Below are 25,691 nucleotides of genomic sequence, written 5' to 3'. Positions count from 1 at the left end.
CCCATCCAGACACACTCAGTAGAGAGTCCCTCACCCAGGACAGAGGCAGAGAGGAACCGAATAAGAAGACAGGACAGACCAAGTTTCTAAGATGAAATGACTGGCTTGGTAGATGAGGGGGGAGCAGTGGATATGGTCTACCTGGACTTCAGTAAGCCTTTCGAAACCATCTTCCGTAACACCCTCCTAGGGCAGCTGTTGATGTATGGGCTGGATGGGCAGACAGCGAGGTGGGCTGGAAAGTGGCTGAACAGCCAGGCCCAGAGGGTGGAGATCAGCGGCACAAAGTCTCGCAGGTGGCCAGTAACCAGTGGTGCACCCCAGGAGTCAACATCGGGTCCAATCCTCTTCAACACCTTCATTCACAGCTTGGAAGATGGGGCAGTGTGCCCTTGGCAAGTTTGTAGATGAGACAAAATTGGAAGGAGTGGCTGATACACCGGAGTTGTGCTGCCATCCAGAGGGACCTCTAGAGACACGAGCTGACAGGAACTTCATGAAGTTCAACATGGAGAAGATGGAAGTTGTGCACCTGGGGAGGAACAAACCCATGCTGGGGCCCAGCTGGCTGGAAAGCAGCTCTGTGGAAAAGGACCTGGGGGTCCTGGTGGACACTAGGTTGAACATGAGCCAGAAACGTGCCCTTGCAGCACAGAGAGTGACAGGATGTATTTGTAGGAGCGTTGCCAGCTGGTCAAGGGAGGTGATCCTTCCCCTGTACTCAGCACTGGTGTGGCCGCGCCTGGAGTGCTGTGTCCGGTTCTGGACTTTATACTTTTCTTCTGTGTCTCCCCAAATGGGAATCAGTGCCTCCTCCCCTTTTTACTATGCCTAAGAGCTACAGCAATAGAACTTTATAAAATATTATGCAAAATTTGTAGAGAATTCATAGACACTCTAGGAGAATTTTAAAACAGATGCTTTAGTTATGAATTTCCAACTAAGAAAATTACTTAAATATTTAGGTTGTCTCTGGTGTTTTATAGTAGTTATGTAATTATAGCGCAGAAACCAGCTTTTATTTATATAAATTGTTTCCCTGAAAAAAGTTACTTGTCAAATGACATCCTAAGGTTTTAGGTTTACATCCCCTAATCTGATGTCAAAACAAGTCATAGAGATCCACACCTGACCCCTGCACTGGCCATGTTTTGCACTACTCGGCTTTTATGGAAAAACATTTGGCTCTCAAAGGATCAAACCCAAAGCCTTACTGGTTAGGAAAATGAAGTCCAGTAAAAGATTCCAGGTGAATATAAGAAGGACTTCCCTCTCCCTGTGTATTATTTGCTCTTCGTTCTTCTGACGAGAGAATATTTTTTATATAAAAAAAATGATTGTTCTTGTCCTTCTGTTCTGTCTTCTTTTGTGTTGTGTGACTGGCACAGCCTACTGAGGATGTTAAAACCACAGACTATTCCAATCTCTGCCTCCAGACAGGGGATTTTCAATATCTTCAGGTTAATTGCTCATTCAGAAGTTCAAAACTACATAGGAAGCTCTAAGGAATCAGAAGGAGACAGAGATACAGAAGTGGATATTACAGCAGAATGGAATCTGAAGAATCTTTTTAGTTAAGAACTGTGAGAATAGAAAGACCATAGATCAACCAGCAATTCCTAGATTGAATCTGTGGCATGAATGACTGGGAAAACAGAATTGTGTGTTTTTTCACACATGCTGATAAACTACATTAGAAGTCACTGACAGTCAACAGACAAAATCCCTTTAGAGCAAAGTAATTTTCAAAGAACAACACTTAATATGCATGCGCAAAGTCTACCCTCCATTAATTTCTCTGAAGATTTCCAGATGTGAAAGAAAAGAAAGAAATGCATGGAATAAGGTAATGGAAACACAGAAGAGAAAACCCACTTTGGAGTATGTGCTGTCTCTGAAATCCTTATAAATCTAGAAAAAAGTCCCCAGTTTTCCTCTTACGGCCTCCTCTCCTTCCTTTTTAACAATATCACCTCATTTCCTTTATGTTAGCGGTTTTAGTAGGGTATGGTTTCACAGAATAGAATTAGATTTTTATTATCTTCCCGCACAGTATATTAACTATTAGCTAAAAAATACGTTCTTCAGACACAGCATACTTTATTTCAGCATTTTATTCAGTTTAGAATGTCCCCCATTTAAATGACAGTGACACCAAATATCTCATATCACCTACTGCCTTTCTCCAAAGGCAACCAAAAAAAAGAAATGTGTGAATCCTACTGAACATAATAAGCTACTGAATTCCATGGTGATACCGCATGGACCCTATAAAAATGGCAAATGAACTCTCATGATGACAAATGGCAAATATGGAGAAAACTTTACATGAGAAGTTCTATCACCTGTTTCTCTTCTACTTCCACAGCTTCATCCTGCACTGGACACATTCTTAACAGAATATCATGTGTAGAGCATATCATAATTTAAGTTTTTTACACAGTTCCTGCTACCAGGAAGGGGAATTCTATGGACATGTTCTAAATCCATCACCAGATACTAGAAGTACACTTTATAAAGAGGCCCAATATAAAAATATTGACTGAAAACCCTCTTTCAAGATTAAATTAATACAAATAATTAAGCAATAATGGTAAATGGAAAGTTTTAAAGCTATTATGTTTCTTAATCAGTTCTGTATGTTTCGAGCTCTACTCTCATATCATCAGATGTTGTATTTCTATAGTCCGTAATTAAGTCACACAGGAAAAGGCTATCAATTGTGATTCTTTGCTCTGAGGTTTTTAGACATTACTTACTAAATCAAAGTCGTTCACTCATCACCATCAGCCCTCAAAACTCAAAGTCAAGCTACACGACAAAAGCGAAGTGGGCTAGCAGACAGTGCAAAACATTTTCTGAGAAACGTCAGTAAAGAAATTATAGAAAAACTGAACACTTGTTTCTTTTCACTCAAAAGTTACCTGAATATATCTTAAGAATAAAATATTAACCAACTTTTAAATACAGAGATGCAAAGATTATATATTCTGTCACCATGTACAGTGAAACACTAAATAATACAGGATCTGGGGTTCCAACTCAATAAAAGATATAGTTCACTTTGTAATATATAGACAAGATGTAGGAACCTTTTCTCATTACAGAAATCATATTTTTTCTTCACTGGTACCACACATCAGTTACGATCTCTGACTAGCATAGCAATTTGTCTGAAAACTTAATCAAAGCTGAAAACTTTGGAAAAGAAAGGGATTGAGAACTCACGGAACCTATAGAGAGCGCTACTATTTTGCAGACAAAAATTTATTTTGAATGGGCTGACATTATTAGAACATGGGGTTTATGCAGAACCCTATAAATACTTTCTTCCAAAAAACCCACACCAACACGCTTGATCAAATTGCAGTTGTGCAGTGTTATTAGTTTCACATGTATCTTGATTCCAGGTACTGGGCGTTGAAAGATTTATTTATGTTGAGGTGTACCCTAAGGTAATTCAGTTTTCAAAAATCAGAATACTACAATAATAACGATCTGAAAGACAGCAGCCTGATGATCAACCTCAGGTAGGAAGAATTATTTGAATCCCACGGACAGTAAAGTAGGTCCTTAGAAGTGACAATTTCCTTTTTATTTTTCCCTTTTTTATTTTGATTTTGTTACTAGACCCTCAACTCGCAAATGCTCAACTGTCACAAAAGATCAGTGTTACTGAACCACCGGCATTAATCTGTTGTTTGAAATGTATAAAGAAAGACAAATAAAGGAGACACTGCAAAATGTCTTCCTCAAGTAGAACCAGATATTGAAATGATAAAGAACATAACCTATGAGCACTAGTTATAATGTTCTTGGGCAGAAGAGATCTCTAAATATCAAAGACTGTTGCTTCATTGTCAGACGGTCCATAAATAAACCACGGTCAATTCATGACATTGGACCTTTTCTTCTTGCTATGCTACTGTAAATAAGTGTGTTCCCCTTGCCTGTCTGAATTCTACATGCCTATTTCCAGAAATGCCGCAGCATATAAGTAACACTGTCATGTCCGTTTTGTCAACTACATGCTGATTATCCTTTTCTATCTGCAGTTTGGGAACATTATCAAGGTCAGAAGCAATCGCTCAGAAAACTGATCCTGAAGCTCTTGTGTCTGATAATTTCTGCAAGGAATTTTCATAGATAAACTTCATAATGCAATTAGTGAAAAATCTACCTTCCCTACACACCACAGAAACAGAAATTGTACCAGCAACCTCCCAAGTATCTAGTCAATGTGTTTATTGCACGTAATCACGTCTTATTCCAAAACAACACAAGGCTAATTTACCGTTACCGTATCTAACTTCCACGTGTGTTTGAGCAAATGCCCACCTCCTTCAACTCTCCTGACCTCCACTTTTTTTTCTTTTTTGACAAATTGGTTATGAGGCATTTACAACTGATGCACATATCGCAAAATTATTTCTGCCGAGCTTCCTCCATGACCTGCCCGTGGGACATGACATGCTCCGAGATGCATCGCTCTATCAAACTGAATCTTTCCAGGACAATGCAAATTATGACAAATTCCATCATCCCGCATTATGCGCTTCATGCTAATCTTCCTAATTCGAGAAAATCAGAAGGGCTTGCTGTTCTGCTGAAGGGCACGTTGTCTGAATGAATGATGGTGAAAGAACATTCGCAATCCCCTTCATCTTCTAATCCCAGCTGTGGCCACCTCAGCCCTAAAACCACCGAGCAACCTTTCCTCCTATGTAATTCTTGCATCAGAATTAACTCAGGGTCAGTCTTTTGACAGAGTATAGAGAATAAGAATGATTTTTTTGTTTCTGGACTTCAATGGTAGTACGTCTTTAGAAAAGCATTTTTAACAAAATTTTCCCCGTAGACTTTTTCTGCCTATTTCTTCTAGTCTGCCAGACTTTCACAGCAGGAGTGCAATCTCAGTGAAAAGTTAAATTACCTCCCAGAGTGGATTTTGAAACAATTTCAGCAATAGGTTTAAGGCAATTTCTGGTCTCGATCACTTTTGACTTTGGGAGGTAATGCTGCTGACTCAAAGCAAACCACCAACCTGCAACACATTCTCCAGAAAGTCCCTCGGATCGAAAACAGCTGCATCTCTGAATCATTCTTCACTGGCTCAGAAGGTGGCAGTATTACCACATGAAAGAAACTTGCCATCAGCCTAGTATTCCATATCCGCATTGCTGAAATAAACATGCTTAATTCCCAAAGAAGCATATATTTTATCCTGTGGCATAATTTACTTATAACATTAAAACTCAAACATGGAGCAATTTGTAGCAATAACTATGATTATGCTGTTAGTGGCCCAAATGTCACTGTCTAGATTAGGCTAAATGATACCTAGCACCAAAGAGCTTCTGTGATTTATTTTTTATTATCACTAGTAGAACTTGCATGCTTAAAAGGCTCCCCATTCAAATTATTCAGTTTTCTCGATGACTGAGGTAATCATAGAAATTCTTATACAAAATTAGACAAGTTTTAAATCATAGCCATGCTTAAAATACATAAACGTGTCGGGCAGGCAGATACGTTATCACAGATTTAAAAATAAAACTTCATGGTAAAAATACAATACATACTGCCAGAGAAGAATTAAAATGTATCACAGTTTTTGCAATCTGCAAGACCGAAAATTAACAGGGTTTAGAATAAAGAAAAAAATTTATCGCTTTATGAAATTAAATGTATGTTTTAAAAACAGTCTCAGGAATATTAATAAAGATATTTATGAAGCCATTTCATTGAAAAGGAGAGAACATTAAGATTTTTAAATAGCTTTTGCTTTAATTTACATCTCAACTAATGGGATCCTTTTCCTACCTATTTATAGAGTCAGAACATTTCAATCTACAGGAACTCTGTCAATAGTACAGATAATATTTCTTTCATACTATTACCTTAAATTAGTAAATTTAAATTTTATTTATAAAAAATGAAGTGTAAGCCGTACTTTCTAGTTGAATAAGCGTTTCAGAATGAATAAACAAACACTTACTCAGTAACTAAAATGCAGACAAGTTTTATTTTGCATTTACAGTCTATGCTTTAATGGCATCTTGCATAATTGGCTCGATGCTTTACTGAGTCTTCATACATGCCTAATAAGTACACAGCACAGATCCACACTAAAGTATTACTAAGAAGAGACAGGAGGATCTTTAGCTTTATACTTCATTCCCAGTGAGACCCAAACCCTCAGAGGTAAATGACTATGTGAGCATCATTTCAGCAAAAGGCACCGGGCACACCCTGTGCATGCTGCGGCTTGTTGACATGAACCAGGGCAGGCAGACACCAATAATACATGAAGTGTGGTTCAGAGGCAATTAGGATCAGTTGTCAAGGCCAGGCCATTAATGAAAGAACATGTCAGAGGAGCTGGAGACTTCAATGGTTGAGGGCAAGAAGGCGATTTAGTGTGACAGATCGAGTCCTTCCAATGTCCTCAGTGGTACATGCTAATACCAGCCTTAACAACCTTTTGTGGCAGTGTATAATGCGACTAACATGGACTTTGATTCAGCAAAATGACTGCTGCCACTGTTAGTCTGTCTCATTCCAACAACAGTAAAAGCACTGCTACAAATAATTACCCACTTCCTTCTCCCCCCTCCTCCATTTAATGCAGCAGTCCTTTATGCATGCCATACTGTTTCTCACTAGAAGGTCACAACGTTTATCATGCTGCTTTCTTTTCTTTCTGTCATGCCCTTTCTGTTTGCTAATATAATCTGAAATTATCCTGTAAAACACTTTTATTCAAGTAAAAGGAAATTAACTATAAATTCGACATCGCCTCATGTGACTAATAACAAATACAAAAAGAGCAAACCAAACTGGTCTAAAGGATTCGCTACCTGTTCTGTCAATTATGCAGGGAAAATACTGCAACGAGATAATTATTAACATGATCTCCAGGATCAAAAATATATGGCAACTTTAACCTCCACAAAAATTAAATCCCGAAGCTTTATACGTAACTTGGCAAGTGGTTGTTTTTCCTATTGTTACTGTCAGCACTACCAAGCGCTGATTTCTATAAAAAGCTGCAGACCCTAAATGCCTAACAGTCAACTACAGGATGAAAGGAAGCATAAACGTAGAAAGAAAAACCTGAAACAGGAGTTCTGTTGCAGGCACAGTCCTGAAGTCTGGAGCAACATCTTCACTGAAACAAGACAACGTTGTGTTTTCTGTGAAGAAATGTGATCTGTTTTATGAAGGATAGTTTTCAAGTAAGTTAAGGCTTCACAAACCGTTTTTTAACTACATTACCTAATTTCTAAAGTATGATTCTGGTATTCAGTACCTCTTTCAATATCAATTTCTTTCTAAGGCTTCAACATTCTGGCCACTTGAGAATATGCTATACCGTGCACTTAGGTGTGAGAAATTTGTGACTCCGGAAACGGCAGAAAAAAAAAAAAAGGTTAGTCATATTCACCAGAATTCCCCACACATTTCAAGGGGGAATTCATAGATTTGTCAAAGTAAACACTGTCCTATCAATGATAAAAATTACATCTTGAGCCCTGTTTTACTCACCTTCTATCAGATGATGTGGTTCTCCCCTATCACTTCTGTCATTTGGCAATGCCTGAACTGACCTTTCTAGAGGCAATACTTATCTGTGAGTGACAGGAGAAACTATCTCCAGCAGGATGAATTTCCTTCTCTCTCTTCATTTCTCTCCACTTTGCCTACTTTCTGTCTGGCTCGTTCTAGTTTCTCTCTTTTTTTTCAACTCTTTTTTTGTTTATAATTCTACAGCTAACCTCTTCTTAACCGACCTTTCACAACATTCCCTTTTCAACCCATAGCTTTAACCTTCTGAATGTCTACTTTATTTTATTTGATGTATTTAACTATTGTGTTTTCTTTGCAACCTTCTCCCTCTGTAATTTTATTCTTAGCTATTTTCCTTTTCTTTCTTTCCTTTCCTCTTGTACCGTTGTCAGCTCCTGGACCCCCTGAAGTTAAGAGAAAAATCCCATGACTACAATAGGAGTATACTCTACTGCAATTACTTAGCACTGGATATACTTACCAACATCCGTGTCCCCACCACAAGTAGCAACTGTTGGCATTTAACATGATTAGTAGTACTGCTACTTTTTTGATGGAGTAATGTATAAAGGATGGGATTACAATAATACTTATACAATACTACAATTACAGGTCCATGGTGCAGTATGAGGAACACTAAGCAGAAATATAAATGGAGGCAACAGTGGTGATCTGATAATTTTATGTACATCTATTTATTATTTTGGACTGTAGGAAGTATGTACAAAAGAAGGTTACAACTAACTCTTGGCATATATACTAGGGAGTAACACTAAATTAAAAGTTAAGCTTGTGGCTAACCCAGTTCCTCCTTAAGACTGGGATTCAGATTGGCATTAAAATTCTATCTTAAAAATTGATACCTCAACAGATAGGCCAGTGATTATCCCACCCGTCTTTATCAACAGTCTTGATTAAAAAAAAAAAAAGATGGAGAGTATTATCAGAGGAATATTAAAAAAAAAAACAAAAACCCATCACACTGTATTGCAATATTTTAAAAAGAGCAGTAGAATCTCTAGGAAATTTAAGAGATCAGGACACACATTTAAAGGATATATTCATTGTTCTGTGCTTTTTACTTCCTTTCACGCATCTAGATGACTTTTTTAAAATTGTAAATGCTTGCTTCAAGTTAATTATTCTCTTTTGTAGATACTTATAAAATATTTCCTGCACAATTAAACAATGTTTTTCATTTACTAGCATGTTTTAATGATATGTTGCTGGATGGTTTGGTAATAATTATCATAAACACAGGAATCAACGATCATCAGGTATGTAGATGACAGACACAATGAGCTAAAATAATTCTCACCTCAAATATTTAATATCATGAAACTGAAATTTTACCGAATATTTAGATGTACTATATAAGACATCCTTCTGTGGAATTACAATAAGCCTCTTCACAGAAATGAATTAGCCTTTAACAGTAAATAGGAAAATTCTTAAGGTGAACTGAACAGAAATAAAATTATAATATTAACATATTAGAACCTGCAATATTTAATAATCAAGATGTTTATCTAAACTGGAACTATTTTCACTATCCACTCATATATGTACACATACTCCTCTTCCGTTTGTCCCCAGTTCATTTCAAATGCCTGGAAAAATCAAAATTCCAAGGTAACAGATGCCTTATAATATAAAGCTTGTGACTTTAAGGAAAAAGCTTGTTTCTTACAGAAGAACTCTCTTTCTCAAATTATTAAAATGAGGAAATAAAATGGCAAAGAAGAAAGAGGGAAAGAAGGAGGGAAAGAAAATGAACACACCATACCAGTAAAAAAAAAAAAATCCCTTTCTCACCAAGTATAAGTGCTAAGACTCAGAGCAAAATAAATATGAAAAATAACTGGAAAATAAAATAACTTCTCTACCTAATACTAACAAATCACCTTACAGTTGCACAGTACTTTTCACCTCCAAGGATCACAAAATACTTCACAAACAGTTTTTAGGATAATTAGGGGAAAATTAATTCAACACTGATACACAGTTCCAATTGCAAAGAGAAGACACATGTCACACTAACACCATATAATAACTGGGAGAAAAATAATCTTACCTAGCAGTCAGTAAATGTGCGATTTTCTCTTAAAAGATATCTAGTTATAAAACATGAACTTGACCAGAACTTTGGAGCCAAGGCTCTTATTTTCAAACCCTACCTGGATTATAAACACAGGTTACAAAACCCTCAACTTGATTTCAGTGTGCTTACTGAAAGAGAGAACTGTTTCAGGAAGCAATGAATGACCAAATGTCATATATAATGTGCTGAAACAGAATTCTCTCACCGGATTCCAAGGCTGTTGTTTAGTTAGGCTGACAGACTTTGTGGGGAGAAACAGTACAATTGAACTCAGGGATAAAATGTGTACAATCCCTGAAACATTTACCAGGAGCTGAGCTGAAAGCTGTGCCCCTCTAAAATGGACAGCAGACAATAACGCTGCCTGGAAAGAATGATTTTTTCAAGCTTCTACAGTAATAGAAGGAAGCTTGGTCAATAGAAATCAAAGGATTAAAATTATTTGTGGTCCCTTGGATTCAGAAAGAGAGGGTGGGAAAACAGCTAATGATCTACGTCCTTAAAAGGTAGATGACCTCACCAAGAGCCGTAGAAACAACCCATATGGGCTCTCAAGACAACCATCATCTTTGCTAGCACTGCCTGAGGGAGATAGATCCCGTGTGGTTTACTTGCCTTGAAAGAGTGCAAGAAGGAAAAGAGTCTAAAGAGTGGCACAGTGCTTTGGATTGAATTCTGCAACTCAGCTGACTATGGTTTCAGCAGTAAAAAACAGCTAAAAGCAGAGAGGTTTCACATTTAAAATAGATGCCAGTGCTTGAGTACCAAAAGCTGGTCGGAAAAGAGAAGTCTGACATATTTTTGAGGTTCAGTACCACTTCAGTGTGTAATGATATGGAGGGCATCGATTTATCACAACCAGTTCAGCTTGAACTGACTTTCAGTACTACTGAAAAAATATAGCTATGCTTATCAGGAGATGTTGATGTCTCAGTAGAAGAGTACTTCTGCAGAGGAGTAAGGGTGGAGAAATTACTAACTTGATGTCTTGTAACATCGGGTAAGCTTCGGATACCTTCCCATACAACCGTAAAACTGGACTATAGCAGAAGGTATCTATTATGAATGAACAAGTATAAGGATAACTGTAGGAAACAAGTGAAGAGGGAAGAAGGGTTGGTCCACGTGAGTGTCCCAGCAGGTACGCAGTAACACAAGGTGTCCTTACAAGTGGAATTTGGGCAAACCTAGTCAGGAGAAATACCGGCTACACAAAGGACCAAGACATCATTTCTGTATATGTTAGAGAATGACTAGGGTTGAATTATCCAGGGCATGGCATGGCTCACAAACAGTTAACCTAGTGAAAATTCAAAGAGAAAGAACATGAGCACTTCAAACCTGTCACAATAATCACATAACTGAACCTCTAGAGAAAGAGACAATGTTTCAGTTACTGAGCTCAACCCTCAGGCTCTCATGCATCAAATTCACAAACAGAAACAAACTGGGATGGGGGATGGAAAGATCTGTGGTGCCAAAACGCCAACATAATGTAGTGGACCCAAATAAAATTGCCAGTAGTGAATATATAATTTTGAAAAAGATGTCTGAACTCTGATTAGGATCCCTCCCTTAAAACATACTGCAGCAGAACACGATGAAGCAGCAAAACGTATGAATAACGGGCATGTTGATAGAAAATAATGTGGGTGATTGGTCTGGAACAAATGCAACAGCTTTTGAAGCCAAATACAACTTGAGAAGTACAAAAGTAACAACTGTGCTATCTTTATAAGAACAGTGGAATCTATGGAGGAAAGGAGATTTCAGGAGAGGAGGTAAGGGGGGGAAATGAGAAGATACTGCTTAGAAGAGACGCTAAGGTAGGTTATCGCCTCTAAAGCATATAGAAGTTAAGGAAGATTTAGTGTACAACAAAAGCACTATTTTTAGTAGAATCACTTTTTAAAAATTACAGTAGAATTATAAATTTGAGTCCTTATTCTCATCTTCTGAAGATATTTTTGTGAGTTTCTCTTAAGGATCAGGACTCGGTGATTACAGAACAATCGTTTTATTAGAAATGTTTACTTGGATGACTTTTCCTTACAGACTTTCTGTACCATTCAGTCTGAGGCATACTGGTGGCTCAGTTTCACTTGCAAAGTTACCGTGAAAGCACTTGAAATATATTACAACGCTGGAAGTGCTGGTATGGAATACAAAGACATTAAATAGGTCTGTTGTAGGGATTATTTACTTTAGAGATGTCTTGGCAAGTTTTCCATTTCATGCTCAGGCACACTCTTGATCCATTAAGTGTATTTATTTGGTATCGCACAGTGTTTGCTTCTACCAATAAGCTCAGCAAGGCTAGAGGGCTGTTTGAACACTGGAACGGGTGGTTCTGAGAAGATTTTTCTGGGAGTTTTTTTGGTTTTTTCAAAGTAGGATCTTTTTTCTGTTATAGGCTGTAACTGTGTAATGATGTTCTAAAAGTTCCACAGATGGATGGTGACAACTAAGGATTTAGGATTAGCAGTAGCATTTCATTTCAAATTCCTAACATTGTATTTGGGTGGCTCTTTTCAAAGGAGTGTTTCTATTGAATAAAACCCCCTTTAGATGACTGAAATGAGCAGATCAAGTGTTCTGCTCAGAACAAATCTTATTTAAGGGTCTGACTGTATACACATCCTTTAACAGTTTGGTACAGGTTTTTATTTTAGGGAAATAGGTGGACTCATGTTTTTTCTACATACTGCAGTTTTTAGGTTACAATTTTGATGACTGATGATAGCATCTAGGACAGTAACGTCAGTGTAGGAACATTCCAAAGATGGCTTGGCAGAAATCTGATAATTACTGAATTAGTGGTGGAAAACAGTAAAGGAGTCTAAGTTTCCAGTCCAGATCAAATTTTCATCTCTGTATGTCAGATATGCCATGATATCATAGTATAATTATTTAAAAGCTCTTTTTCAAGGCAGCCAATGAAAAGGGGCTTTTCATGTTCATTGTTTTATAAAATCTAGTACAGGTGAGATTAGTGAAAGCACGGGGAAATAGAGATGTTTATTTCAGTTTTTCAAATTTTGGTCCTTTTCCCGTAAACCTTCAAGGGGGTACCATCATGAGGTGGCGTATGGGCATACAGAGAACACTATGAGTCTGCTGGTCAAGAGGCTTTTTCTGTTATGGAATCTGTGGAGAAAGCCTCTGGTTTTCTGTGGAAAACTTGCTGTATGCCTAACAAGGGACTGAGGTTTTGGTGAGGGTTTCAAGGATAGAGTCGTAGTAGGTGGACCCTGTGGTAGTAGACCTGCCCAGGTTCCCTTGTCTGTGGATCTGAGGGAGCTAGTAAACAATCCAAAGGATAAGAGATGAAGAGAAGGAGTTGCAAGTCAGAGTGAAAACTTTTCTTCAGTCTCAGAAGGAAGAGAACTAATGATCTCTTTGAACTCTCTCTTTGGGAGCTTTTGACATTAGTGATAGCGTCATTTATACAGTCCTCATGGTTTATGATTACTTCAACTGTGCCTTTTGTTGTTCCTGGCTTAACCACTACCCGGACATTGCATCTTATGGATTCTAAAGCACTTCTCTCAATGACAGTTTCTGATTGTGGTATTTAATGCTGGTTATTACCAAGCCAAATCTTTTTCTAAGCTAATCAGTATAACAGTTGAACGTGCGATTTTGTCTATCATAACATTTTTAATCCTATGTTTTTGATGATACCGGTGATCTTCTGGCATTTGTCACATGAAACAATAGCACCAGGAGTGGCTTCGAAATGTTTTTTTGAAGAACATGGTGAAAAAAAATCTTCACATTCTCTGCCTAACAATAATTATTCCTCTGTTTCATAGGTCAGAAGCACTGGTCTCTCACAAGGACAGAACTGGTCATCTTGTTTAGGCTGATAATGTTGTAGAATAAGATTGGGATTAGATGTTGCTATGGTTATTTCTTATAGAGTTGCTTCCCTCTTTATGCTTTTTACCTTAAAGCAAAAAGTCAAACTGATCTTAGGCATCAGCCCGCCTTAAAGAACCTCAGAAATAAAGCTTCTTATGGGAGTAGGAATACAGTACCTACAATACAGGGGACAGACTCCCTTGCAACAATGGGATCAGCAAGCAGAGAGCAGCGAGGTTTATAGGTCTAAATTACGATGTCCCCTTCTTGCGACATCATGGAAGAAAACTGTCAGTCATTTACTGGTCCAAAGTTGATAACAGTGTTCAAAACACACTAAGACCCACAGTTTCTGCTGTATTGTTGATGCTATGTTAAAGATTTTCATCTGTGTAGAAGGTACCAGAATGAGCACGCCACCAAGGTTAGCATACCAGTAGGGTCAGCACATCACTGACACCACCAGTTGCTGAAGAGAGACAGCTGGACCTCAGAACAGATGCTGAAGATTTTCTTATCTTGGAATTGGCTTGGTATGACTTGGAAGACTACTTGCTCTATGTGTCCTTTGATTACAGAGATATCTGGAAAGAGGCTCTGCCTTTTCACACCAAGTGGTGTTCAAAAAGATGAAGCGCTCCTCTGGACTTGATGGGGGCTAGATGAGAAAAACCAAGGTTGCTCACAAAAAAAGGATAAGTAGAAAAATATACATTTTAACTTAAATAAAACCCTTCAGATACCAAAGGATTGTCTTGGAAAAATCAAGGCAATGTTTAGGAGAATTAGAAATATGACTGACAGCAAACACTCAGTCATGCATTGCACATGCTCAGTTGCTTGGAAAGTATGATATTCACATCAAATCAAGGAACAAATAGTTAACTGGAATGGGCTGCTTGTAATAATCAAGCAACTTACGATTCATCTTCATTACTATATCCCAGGCAGGTTTTCCATTAATATAAATGTTGCAAGCATTTCACCCATAAATTAAACTCTTATACATAAAACTTAAGTATATGAGCAGAACTCAGTGGGATTCCTCCCACATACAGAGGTAAATTCACTCGTAAGTGCTTATAGTCTTAGCACAATAACAACACATTTCCATAAGACTGCTAAATGGCAGGCCACCAGCCTTCATACATGTCATTATCAGGAAAGTATTCATATCTGCCAATAATTAAGCTGTAATCACAGGCTTAAAGCTTTATTAGAATACTGAAAAACAGTTTGGGTTATCAGTAAACATAAGGCTACATATGCTGAGCATGTAAGGCTTGAGAGCTGTCAGAAGAAGGTAGAAGTCCAAACCACAAAAATATTAAGTCCTCTTTCTCTTAGGTAAAGGAAAAATGCTGTCTGAGATTATTTAAAAAAGGTTATATGCTATTAAGCAACTAAAAACAATCTCACAGATCTACAGAGCAAGCTTTTAAGCTACTCTCTTTTGGTGTTAAATTCACCATTCTGAATTAGAAATTACCTGGGATTTACAATAGCTAGCACAATGAATGAATAACTTTCTAAACTAGCCAAATAGAAGCAATGAAGTCCACCACATCGTCTTAAACTCAGTCTTAAGGACAGACCCTAAGTCATATGGAAAGTCACAGTCTAGGGCTGAAGAAATTCCAGTGTCAATCATTCCTAAAAAAAAAATAAAAATACAAGTTGCTCCTTTACACTACAGTTGAAGAAGAAATTGCTACCTTAATGCAAAAGCTAGAGCACTTTTTCAGGATGCAGAAGAATTGAAATGTAGGCCCCCTTACCCAAGGACATGGGAAACATCTCCCACTTTACAGGGGTGCTATATATAAACCAAAACCAGTCCTGAAAGCAAGTCCACTCACCGCAATCTAAACTCTCTAACCACGCTGCAGTTTGACACTTTCTTTCTTGGTCCCCCACTTTTGAATTGTGACTCTGAACGAGGAAAGTGAAGTACCCTTCCAGTATCCCCTGCAGACTAACATTTGGGAAGTGTGAGCTCTCAGTCAAATGTGCAGGCTACAGGGGACCCAGGTTTAATTTTTGCACTTCCTAAGCAAAGCATGACTGCCATCCTTCTCCCTTCCTCCTATTAAGGTCTTCTGGGGAGGACGGCTTAGGTTTGCATATTCTTAAATCTGAATCACTATAGAACTAAGTGACGAAACAGGCAGATGTCTGTCCCCCCAGACGGCAACAGCAGCAATCAAAGTTTAGACAGCCAGAGAATTTTCAAGCAAACAGAGAATTACCTTGTAAAATTTAATAGATACAGAGTGAAGCAGAACTGAAGGGTAGGCACTCTGAATGACTGTCCTAAACAAGGCAGCTGAACCTGGCAACAGTGCCTTAGTCAGCTTTGTGTAAAATGATAGCCACTGAAGCTTTGACAGACAGATGTCAAGGCAGTGTAACTTCATCTGTTTTAATGTTTATGTTTTCTAAATGATGGCATGCACATGTGAGGGCACTTAGCACCTCGGCTGAACATGTGATTTCTGAGAGTCACCGAAATGTGAGTGGGAGCTGATAGGCTCTTCAGAGTGCAAGCTCAGAATACCTAAAAGCAGTGTGATAGGCGCCTTTTTAGAAATCTCTATTACTTTTAAGATTTTATCAAATGTGTTTTTATTTAAAACACTGTGTACTTGCATATATTCTGCATATGGAGACCTCTTGCAGGCTGGACTTCATTTTTGTGTTACCAGTTCTCTTTGTTTTCTGGCTTAATCACTATTTGGATCTCAAACCTTAGGGAAGATGGAAACTCCATTTCATGAATGAAACTGGCCTTCTAATTCTGGAAAAATGGGATCTCTCACAGAAATGTGGTAAAAGCAAAGAACGTAATACTTTAGATAAGGAAACTGATCGTTTATGTTTGATCTTTCCTTAACTTGGGAATTATCATAAATTCAAAGCAACTCTGAACACTTCCAAAGTGTTCATTTATTTCTGTATTTTTATTTTGCATTGCTTTTTTTAACTCCTCATTCACAAACGTGTTATTTCCTTATGAATCCTATATATTTGCACACTTAGAAGTTTACTGCAAATATTTAAAAAATGTGATATCTACAATGAGAAAATAACTGCAGTACCCGTCATAATCAAAGGGGAAAGGTTTGGAAAATTTAAATACATGCTCACAGCTGTTTGTTTTCTCAATTCAGTTATCATTTTCAAGATATGCTCTATTTTCCATGTAACCCATTTTTCATCTGCCCAATTACTAGCAATCTTTTTTCCTACTATCAAAAATGATCATTTGTTTCTTTATTGTAGTAGATAAAACATCCTTTCATTGTTTCAGCTCACAAGCGGTGCAGATACTACCCACTGTTCTTGCCTCCAGCACTTCACATTATTGGTGTATTATTTCATGCATGCCCTACTCTTTTATCAATTGCTTTTGAAGTAATGTTAATAGACTAGAAAATTGAGACATTTATGAAGTATAGGCAGTGTTTATGAAAAAATCCATAAAATATGACACAGGCAAGACAAGATAAAAGCAGCATTTTAATAGATTATGGCAAAGAGATCCTGTCAGAAGTTGACAACTGACTCCTCCGAGATCACTAATTTTTATGGGATTAATTCTTTAGTATTAAAAATGAAGTTAAATGTCCTAATTAATCTGTAAATAGCACACCCAGAATTAAACCTTGTGGCCCCTTTCTTGGCAGAGCAATGCTTCTGAGTAATAATTTTGAGTAATTACTTCAAACTGATAAACTTAGGAAGATGATATTCTTAGCTAAATAGCCTCTTGGATCAGACTTGATTGTATCAACGAAGTAAAAAATCGGCACCATTTGAAAAAGATGCTTGTATAATAACTTCTGACTCAGAAAATGACAGATTACTTGGTTTTAACTATACAGTTTGCCCTTCGCTATAAAAATCCATTTAGTAATTACAGTACAAACAAAGTAAACCCCTCAATTCCTGATTTATGCAAGCAACAACAAAATAGAGGGAAAGAATGGGTTAAGAAGAAATACATCAGGGAGACAGGATTTAGGATCAATTGAGTCATAAGAAAAAAAAATATATTTGGGAACTTTCTTCAGGATATCATGCTTCCCATCAAACCACAAAAAGATATCAGGAAATATCTTATCAAACCGCCTAAATTAACTACTGATTCAAATTCTAAAAGCTACCAAGCTTTTAATATTCAGATCTTTCTTGATCCCTGATCTATAAATGAGTTAAAACGTCCAGACTAGGAACATAATCGTGACAATCAGTCACTCCCTAACTAAGCAATAGTGTTTTCACAAATTTCACTGTAATAGTTCTTAACATTACCTCTGGTCTGTGAAACTGAGGATGAAGATTTCATCCTCTGAGACATTTTCTAATCTGGGAATTTTTCCAGCAGACTTTCCTGTACATAGCAATTTTAAATCAACTCATTATGACTGATTTTTAAGTGTTTGTAAACTACATATAAAATTTTCAGCAGAAAACTCTTTCCAAGATATATATGCTAAAATATTCTTTGTCAGCATCTAAATTTTCTATCACAGACCATCCTGCTGCATTTTCTCCAGAACACAGCCCTAACGATGCTGAAGTGAAGATGAAAAGCCCTAAAGCGTTCTATGCAGAACATTGCTTACTATACACTTGTGTAATAATTCAGTGTTTTTCCTTAATACTAATATGGCTTGGAGCAGACTAAGAGGGTAGTCTTGGTTTTCGTCCCAGCGAGGAAAAAAAATTTTAAAAAAAAAATCGCACTTTGTCCCTCATGCTAACTGTTGCCTTAGATCCTTAGTTATCTCTTCATATTTCACCTTCTTAGAAAGTGAGAAGCTTGGATTCAAAACCCCAAAAAGTAATTCCAAATTTCCCTTTAAACAGCCGTTTCAAGTACTCTGCACCAGATTGTCCTACCAGTGATGACTGATCCCATTCTCAACATCAGTATCAATAACTGACTTCTACTTTTGCATGCCTTGAGGCCTCAACCACAATTACTGGCAGAAGCAAGGATTTACTGAGAAGATGACAGTGGTTCTAATTCTCCCTAACATTTCTTTTTAAGATGTCTCATCATTAAAGTGGAACTGCCTAGCTGAGGGCGCCCTCCAAGAGGTAATACAGTTATCCCCTGCGGTTTGGTGGGCTCTGAGCTACTGGGTGTGACTGCATGCCGTGTCCCCCAGTGGAGGCAGACAGCTTTGGTCCATGTTTTGGCCCATGGTGCTAACTAAATACAATGTTTTACAGCCAGGTTGGTTAATCTTCGGCCAAGAAGCATGTGACACAGAAATGAACAGCAAAGATGCAGAGTTCAGTTTCGTTCCATTGTTCCCCGACGTGCATACTTACAGTCTCCACACAATTTATAACAGTCTCCAGGCTGCCCTAATGTTATACGTATTTTTTTTCTGGCAATGTCTAGGGAAGCAACAACAATAACTTTTATATCAGTTACCAGGTTACTTACATAGGAACAGGCATGACAGTGCCACTGAAGTACAACTTGTTTTCTTTCATTTTCTAAAATTACAGTGTCCTAAGTGCTCTTCCATACAGCACCGTTAATGATTTCCCAAAGAGAAAGTTTTATAGCAAGGGCTTCTTTTTTCTATAATTATGCTGTTTCTTTTCTGTTATCCTGTCAGTCAATCTGTAATTTTAACATTATTCATAGAATCTGACAAAAACTTAGGTTGGAAAGAACTTCTAGAGTCACTAATTCAACCAGATGCTTAGAGCAGGGCTAAGTTAGACATCAGACCAGTTTGCTGAGCATCATTTGCGGTCAGGTTTTGAAGACCTGCTGGCTACAGCCTTGCTAATGCAGCCTTGTACTTACTTAGCCTTCATAGCTACAGTGGTGAACTTCCAATTTATATTTAGATTGCTGACAGTCGGGACTTCCAGTTACTTCTTTGTAATCTACTACCTAGACAGTCAGTCCCCATCCTACACTGTTGCATGGGACTATTCTGTCCTAGCTGCAGGACTTTTCCTTCGTTTCTGTTCAATTTCATGAGGCTCCTGTTATCAGTCACTTGTCTAGGTATCTCTGAATGGCAGTCCTGCCCTCCAGTGCATCAACCACTGTCCAGATTACTGTCATCCAGAATCCTCCTAGGCACGTATTTAATTCCATTGTCCAAGTTGTTAAGATAGTAACAGTATCGTCCCAAGTACTGATCCCAGAGGAACACTACTTAGACTCTGAACTGCTGACTACCACTTTTTTTTTTCCCCACTCACTGGAAGCTCCATGCGTTCCACCCCCATATTACTATATATGGTGTAATATAATATACATTTGTCAAATCACAAAAGGGAAAGATGGGAAGGGAGCAAACAAACAACTTATCAGCTGTAAGTATGTGAAAAAGCAGTATTTTAAAGGGTTAACTGTATCTTTAAGAATCATATAATGATTTTTTCAATCCCTGATTCACAAACAGGAATTTTCTGACATCTTTCCATCTTCATCCTTCTTCAGCTGATCTTCTCACAAGAATAATCCACGCGTCCCTAAATGCATGGATTCCTTAAAACATGCATTTTGTTTAACAACAGCTAAGCATGCTTTTGGAAAACTGCAACCAGTCAGGTAGTTTAAGTAGCCGGGTAATTTTTCCTGGTCATAACGGACAAGCCTATTTACACCACCACCTTCTCCTTTTAAAGCCGACTATTACAAATGGTGCACTAAGCTCTATTGGACCATTTTCAGTTTCACTGCAAGAGAAGGAACTAAGTCTTCTTAACAGGGAAACATTAAAACCACCGCAAGTATCACTCCCTTAAGCCAGATGCAAGACTCTTTATTCCCGCTATTGTTCCCACAGCACTTACCTGCCAATTTATCGTGCTTTGATGATCAGAAAAATGAAAGGAAATATTAATTTATTTTAAGGCATGTAAACAGAAAAAAAAGAACCCAGCTTTGATCAGGTTATAGGTATCTGGACATTGGAACCAGAGAGTAAGAATACTCATTTGTTTTTTATGTTTGTGCTGCTGGCTTCAGACAGCGCAGAGGAGAAAACTGAGAAAGATGCCTGAAGGATGGCTGAAACTGGGATTTGGCAGCTGTCAGAGGGAAAGGACTGAGGTCACAAAGAAAAGCTAAAAGGTTCAACAGACATAATCAAGTCATAGATGCACACATTCGGTATGTGTATAAAATACTTTATGTCACCATCAAAAATGATATGCAGAATATGAGAGTACGATAAATTCTACTGTGGCAGTTTATTTATTCATTTCCAGATAGAAAAACATCAAGAAACTTTGCCAAAGCAGACAAACTGTAAGCGCAAATAGACTTTTAAATTACGTTAACATACTAGAAGAACATCTGCTACAAGCACTGTCAACTTTCCATGCGTTCTTAGATAAGTATTTGTGGTTAGTATTTCAGCTGCACTGGGTTTTTTTTTTTATATATTTTTTTAATTAATTATGGTCACAGATCATAAATGCTCAAAAAATGTTCTCACAAACGAAATAATTGTGAATAAGGTCTCAGTATAAATTTCTCACCCCAAACACTGCTTTGCAGTGCATCTTCACGTTTAACTCCCTGATGTACAACTGTGCCATTAGCTTTTGTGAAGATGATAAGTAAGCTGTTTCTACACGAGCTACCAATTACTGCTTATTCTTGACAAATCCGCTAATCCACTCGTAAAACACAATTCAAGCTTAAAAATAAAACAATAATCTGATAACAGTAAGAAGCAAAAACATAAAGTACCTTTAGTAAAAATACTGAGCTACTACAAGTGACCAGCACAAATTGGGCTGGTACTTACTGCGGAAGAAGGATCTGGAGGAAGGCAAACCGTGTATCATCACATATTCCTAGACTGAATAGCCTACATTGCCTGTGGCACTACTGTTAGGAGCACATAACCAGAACACTCGTTATACATTACTGAGATCAGCGTTATAGCCTTTACAGTAACTCTGATGTAGCTTACATTCCAGTTGCTGACACAGCCATGGAGATCAGTAGAGGTTTCTGCACCAATAAAACAGTTGGACCAAGAAAAATATATTAAATGATCTCAGGTGTTTCTTAATTATAAGAAAGTCAGTCATATTGTATCTTAAAACAGTTTATGTCTACTTCTTACAATTAGAAACATTGAAATTGTTTTCAAAGAATGTTAATCCCAAAAGAGGAAGAATATTTGATTTCGCTATAAATACTTTGAAAACCCTGATTTCGTTCTGCCACTTTGGCCTGGCATCTATCAGACTTAGATCAGGACATTCTTGTGGTAAATTTTAAATTTTTACTTTTTGTCCTCATAGCACTGTCGGAAGGATCCTGCAAGGTCACTACAGAATTAAAGTGATGCTCTGCTGAGTGATTTGTTGAGCCTGAAGTGTGAATTCCAGAGTCTGCATGAACTACCTACACCTCTCCGCTGCCAGCTCTGCCCTTACATGCCAGTGCACATCAATCCCAACTTGCAATACCCTGAATATTACAGTCCTTGGCCTATTCTGAACTGAGCAAAACACTGCGATAAAATAAATGATTACTCCCCAGTGTCCGCAGAACTTCATGTTGAACGAAAAAGACAACCATTTAATTGTCCAACTGTTGCCAAGCAAATGACAAACAAAATCTACAGATACACCACATAAGGATAATAAACATTAAGGACATTAAGCTTCTGTTCCTCAGACATAAAAAACTGGTCAATATTTAATCTTCATAAAATTATTATCATTTATAATAATTTCTGTTGACTATAAGGATTTTTAAAACCACCTTTGTTCCTTCCTTGTTTATTCTGGAAAATATATCCTATTCCTAAAACATACTTAAGAGCTTCTGCTGCTTACTTTAAGAGCTTAATATCTGCCCATACATAGTCCAAGGAAGTTCTGAAAACCCACCTAAGGAAGATTTTAATTTTGGAAGATTCACATTTAAGAAGATATGAGATCCATACCTTCCATTAATAAATTTTCAAATGCAAATACATTGTTTATGCACTTATGCATTCCTCTATGAACAGGTTTTACAGGTTTTATCTTTTAAATGTTATTTTAGAAAGAAAAAAAAGTAAATATAAACTACACTTACTAAATTTAAAAAAAAAAAAATTTTCTTTTTTTACATTTACTGGATCAAGCTCTGCAGAATAGAAATATGTTACCAAAAAGTCAAAGACTTTTAGCAAGACAAAACTGTTAAAATCCGACACTCAGGTGAAACATATTGGTGGTAGCAGTAAGAAAAACCCGGCAAATGAAAATTAAAAATATTGCTGGTATGTATATTACCAACACCAGTGTTTGTGGACTAAAGGCAGGACTTAGCCATAAGGAAGACAGACAACTGATCCTGTAGCAGAGGTGCAGCTTTTCATTACTGTTTCTTTACTCCTGTGGTCATTGGATTTTAAAAGTAAAAATACTTATTTTCTAGCTGAAGGGAAAATAGTGTTGCTTGACTAAAATGTTCCCTCAGGGGAGGTGGGGGGGAAACCAAACAAAAAACAGTGGAAAGTTTTTCTTAATGTTTAAACTGCTGAACAGAGTTACTGGTTACACTATATTTGAAGAGAAATGAGCCTCTCCTTGGCTATGCTGACTGTTTCATACCACCAGGAGATCCAAAAGACTGGCAGGCTTCTTGTTCGTTTGTGTATGGGAGTGTTCATTGGGTTACTAAAGCAATTCTCAGCCCACACCCTTTTCTGAATTTAGCCTATGCCAGCTGCAGGACAGTACGACAGAGATTAGTTGCGATTATATATCAGAGGAGTTTCTCCAAATACAAAGGTGCGAAGCTTATCAGATTTTATCTTTGCAGGACTACGCATGGCATGATACAATTATGACCATCAAGGTGTAAGACTGAATGGAATAAAGCTTAATAAACCAACTTCCTGCTTTCTCAAGAAAAACACAAATGCTAAAAACCCGCCCTGCTATAACCACAAGATTAATACAGGAGTTATCTACCAACATTTCCTCCTGCAAATGAAACAAAATCCAAATGAGCTTCTGAAGCAAAATATTATTCCCGGAATTTTCTGTAAAATGGTACAAGGACAAAACACAATACAGTTCCACAGCCGTTACACTAGGTGGGTTTTCAGGCTCAAAGTTGATTCAGGAAATTTAAATAGATGCCATAACCTGTTGCTTAAATCAGTTTGCACAACACAATAATTTGGACTGGACAACGTATTACAAAGGAGGAGTATTGGTAAGAAAGGGATATATACATTTTTTGTAACAGAAAAGATGAGACAGTTCATTGATAGAACGGTACCAGCTGGGGAAGAGGAAAAAAAAAAAATAATTCAAATTTTTGGTCCAGATTTCCATGATACTTTACTGCCTCTTTTTCATATTTTTAAATAGTATGTAATATTCTTTTCAGTTTGTTATTATTTGGAAAAAAACACAGTTTTTTTAACCTTGCTGTACTTTCAAATGGTTAAGCAGTACCAAGAGCATCAAGACAGATTTCATTAAATAAGCATTTTAGGATTTACTTACCTGTAAAAATGTTTGAACTTGCTTGCTTTAAACAAACAAATTTCAAATATCCTCAGATGCTCCTAAATTGTGTTTGAATTCTAGGCACATTATAAAAGTGTATGTGCAACACAATTATTTGGTCTCATTATAATACACAACAAAAGTAGGCATTTTTGAGATTCTCTGCAAAGAATAATTTAACCTGTCTTATGATCACAAAATGAAAGACTGATGTGGTTAAGCTTTTCTTTTCTCCGTAAGTTTTAAAAATATGCATTCAAAATGCTATTTTTTAAAAAAAACATTTTCTTTTGCATATTCAGATGGGAGAGAAGACGACTTTATAACTGTACTCATTTCACTAAAATGACATATAGTTCACGTGAAGTAACAAAGATTCCCTACCTTGATGGACTGACTGTAGGGTCCAATGCTAGCAGGTGCCCAGTGGGAAATGCTCTGCACATGCATGACCAGTTTTTCATCTCGTAACACATCCTCCGTTGCAATGTCATACTTATGTGCAAGACAGTCAATACAAAACAGTACTCCATCAGGTAACAGGGTTTCTACACATACTCTGAAAACACAAGACAATTATTTTTTTCAAACAGAAAGTTTGCTTGTACCAACCTTCAGCATTTATTTTCCATGGATTTTTTTGTTTGGATACTACGTTATGACATTTTGTCAGGAAGAGAAAACAAAAGCTATGGTATCGCAATAACCTGCTAGCATTTACGCTGTTATCTCCTCTCCAAATAACAATCAGCTTCAGACTTCCAGAAAGGTAACTGCCATTACCAAAGAAAAACTGCCACCATAGCCAATGGCTCATTTCCATTCGGTGATTTTATGATGTGCATTACTTTATTAAGAATACATGAGATCTTTTATTAAAAGACCTTGACCACAAAACTCTGGAAATGCCAGATAAGTTATGCTAAGCAGCCTTCAGATTGAGTGTATCATTGTCATATTCTTACTTCCACATATTTTTCACTGAATCTCCTTCCATGGTTGGACTAGAGGTTCATGTTTCTAAAAAGCAGCAGTTTATTGTTCCTTTACACCCTTCTCACATGTTATCATGCAATACCGGGCATATTTTTCTGTTATACTTCAAGTTGCATGACAGACACGCACAGGACAGTGACTCTTGTCATACACAGTATGGCAGGACTGAAAACCTACTTAAGGATTCATTTAAAAGTCCACTTTTGTTTGCTCCAAGGAAGACCGAGTGCCTGGACAGACAGAGAGGCAGATAGTCTGTTGCATGTGGCCAGTGAAAAAGCAAGGCGTGTGTGGGGGGAAATCAACATTTCAAAGTCTGAAAAATAATTGTATTTGCAGTCCATGCATAAAGTCATTTAGCTCCCAGCAGGAACCCAACAAAAAATTATTTGTTCTCTTTACATATCATATAACATATCCTTACAAAACTCATCTTGCTTATTTCTTCCAAGAAAACTATTTTCCTCTCCTCCTCCCACATGCAAATACAGTATTTTTTCCTCATTACTATCATCATAAGCATGGATGAATGGATTTTCTGCTTGGGCTGGTAAATTTTCAAGACAATTTTGCAAATTTAGTGCAGATCCACACCCCTGAGTCAGTGCTTCCAGCACATTGCTTGTGAGAACTCCCACAACCA

At 37.4% G+C, this 25,691-nt stretch overlaps 1 protein-coding gene across 11 annotated transcripts in view; it reads right to left on the bottom strand.

Moving 5' to 3' along the window:
- Positions 1-25,691, bottom strand: part of DPH6 (diphthamine biosynthesis 6) — a 208,780-nt gene that overhangs the window by 89,355 nt on the left and 93,734 nt on the right. For all 11 annotated transcript variants that reach the window (XR_010374393.1, XR_010374394.1, XR_010374392.1 and 8 more), the window contains exon 12: positions 24,437-24,611. Coding sequence is in view for 7 of the 11 variants with exons in the window: in XM_064460168.1 (XP_064316238.1) it covers positions 24,437-24,611 (175 nt within the window). In the remaining 4 variants the exon portion in view is untranslated. The remainder of the gene's footprint in view (positions 1-24,436; positions 24,612-25,691) is intronic.

Source organism: Phalacrocorax carbo, chromosome 9 (assembly GCF_963921805.1).
Source record: "Phalacrocorax carbo chromosome 9, bPhaCar2.1, whole genome shotgun sequence".
Lineage (NCBI taxonomy): Eukaryota > Metazoa > Chordata > Aves > Suliformes > Phalacrocoracidae > Phalacrocorax > Phalacrocorax carbo.
Note: the sequence above shows the minus strand (reverse complement) of the source record. Positions and strands in the feature narration are given on the sequence as shown.